At 40.4% G+C, this 2,196-nt stretch overlaps 1 protein-coding gene across 1 annotated transcript; it reads right to left on the bottom strand.

Moving 5' to 3' along the window:
• LOC308471331 (olfactory receptor 5F1-like) lies at window positions 1-945 on the bottom strand (the record flags this gene model as incomplete). The annotated part of the gene is made up of 1 exon (XM_080995265.1): window positions 1-945. One exon carries the CDS (start codon window positions 943-945, stop codon window positions 1-3), a length of 945 nt encoding a protein of 314 aa, XP_080851391.1.
• Between the last annotated feature and the right edge of the window lie 1,251 nt (window positions 946-2,196).

The following is a 2,196-nucleotide window of genomic DNA, read 5'->3' as shown; positions in this document are numbered from 1 at the left end:
TTATAGTAAATGTGAAAATGCATTCTTATCCATCACTCTCTTCATTGCCTCCTTCACCTCCTTGTTCCTCAGACTGTAAATTAAGGGGTTGAGCATTGGGATGACAAAGGAATAGAACATTGACACAACTTTATTCTGATCCTCTGAATAGTTGGAACTAGGTTGTAAGTAAATATATATAGTAGTTCCATAGAATATGATCACAGCAATCAGGTGGGAGATGCAGGTGGAAAAGGCTTTCTTGCGGCCCTTGGCTGACTTCATCTGGATCACCGTGAAAAGGATGTACAGGTAAGAACTCAGTATTATCAAGAGAGAGCCTAACATATTGATTCCAGCACACATGAAAACTAGTGTTTCAGCTATGGATGTATCAGAACATGAGAGCTTGAGTAGTGGGGGGATCTCACAGAAGAAATGGTTGATTTCATTAGACTGGCAAAAAGACAAAGTACCTACCAAAGTGGTATGAATGATTGAGTTCAAGAAGCCGGCTGTGAATGCTCCCCCAGCCATCTTGACACATCGGGTGTGTGACATGATTGATGTGTACAACAAAGGGTTGCAGATGGCCACATAGCGGTCATAAGCCATTAGCCCAAAAAGCATGAACTCTGTACTTGCCAGAGCAACAAAGAAATACAGTTGGATTATGCAACCCAGGAAAGAAATGGTTCTCCTCTCTGATAGGAAATTGCTTAAGGCTTTGGGGGTGATGTTGGAAGAATAGCAAAAATCTAAGAAAGCCAGATTACTGAGGAAAAAGTACATGGGGGTGTGAAGCTGAGAGTCCATTCTGATCAGCAAAATCATCCCTAGGTTGCCCACCACAGTGATAACATAGATCAGCAGCAACAATGTGAAGATGGGAATCTTCAGTTCTGGTACATCTACAAGTCCCACAAAAATAAATTCAGACACAACACTTGTATTTTCTGTAGACATTTTTGTAGCTGATTTATTCCTGCTATTTTTTATTTCAAATGAACATGGATCTTCCTATGATTTCAGTTGGAGGAGAGGATGGATTCAGTTGGGAAGAGCATATGATAGACCTTCAGTAGTCATAACCAAAAAAGTCTGGCTGTACTAAGTAAAGGGCATTTCTTGGGTGGTCGATATGTACCGACTGCTTGTGTGCCTTACGTTGTAGAGCATGATTTTGCTTTTTCTTCTCAATCTGCAGATATAAAATAAAATAAGCCTTATCTTAACGTCTAGGGATATTACAAACAATATTTCTATAATTTAACAAATATCATTTTGCAACGTTCCATTCCTTAAACAAGGGTTTTTTTCTTCAATTTTCTGGAAAATCATCCATTATCTTTAAGATTTACAGTAATATTTTGCTGTATGAATTTGCATCTGCTTTCTTTTCACTTTCAGGTTTGAGAATTTAAGATGCAATTCATATATATATATAATTATTTGAAGCTGTTATCCTAGGCTTACTTACCTGGGACTAAGCCACATTGCATTCAGCTGGAAATACCTCAGGGTAGACTTGTATGGGATTTTGTTCTTAATAACTTAATAGCTAAATAAGACATACAGAGCTATATATTTTAGTGCTTTAGCCTACAATTGTCACCTTGTTCTAGGAAGGACTGTGCAGGCATACCAGGGGCCTGCTACATGCACATCTTCTGCTCGAGGGAGAACTCTTATGTTTGTGTCTGGTTTAAAGCCAGCCCTGCCATTAGACAGAGTAAGGCAGCCATGAAAAGTAAAGTGGGAAACAGCCGCTAAGCATCAGGGAGCTCTGTGTACCCAGTGAGGGTTGGAATCTAACAGAGGAGATAGCTGATCTAGTAGGAGAAGTTTCCTTGTAATAGAATGGCTTTAGCTGACCCCTTAAGTGTCCTCCTCGGCATCCAAAACGAATGAGCTAGGCTACCACTAGGTGATGGTGCCTTCCAGACTAGTAGGTGGGCCTTTCATTCACTTGTGCTCACCTAGTTGCTAGATAGGAAAACAATAGTCTGGTGGTTGGGTGTGAACTAAGCTGGAAGCAGGCTGGAAGATGGAGAAACAGAGAATGCTGGAACTGTGCTATATCCAAAGATGGGACTGACAGAGAAACAAGATCTGTTGGGGTGCTAAATGAAACTAGATATCCTACATGCACTACAGAAATAAACCCTGGTTTGATTACACCTGTTTTGAGGCCAAGAGAGCCCTGCAAAATGCTTA

The sequence above is a fragment of the Podarcis pityusensis genome (assembly GCF_964106645.2).
Source record: "Podarcis pityusensis genome assembly, chromosome: 1".
In the NCBI taxonomy this organism is placed as follows: Eukaryota; Metazoa; Chordata; class Lepidosauria; order Squamata; family Lacertidae; genus Podarcis; species Podarcis pityusensis.
This window is presented reverse-complemented; position numbering and strand designations above follow the sequence as displayed.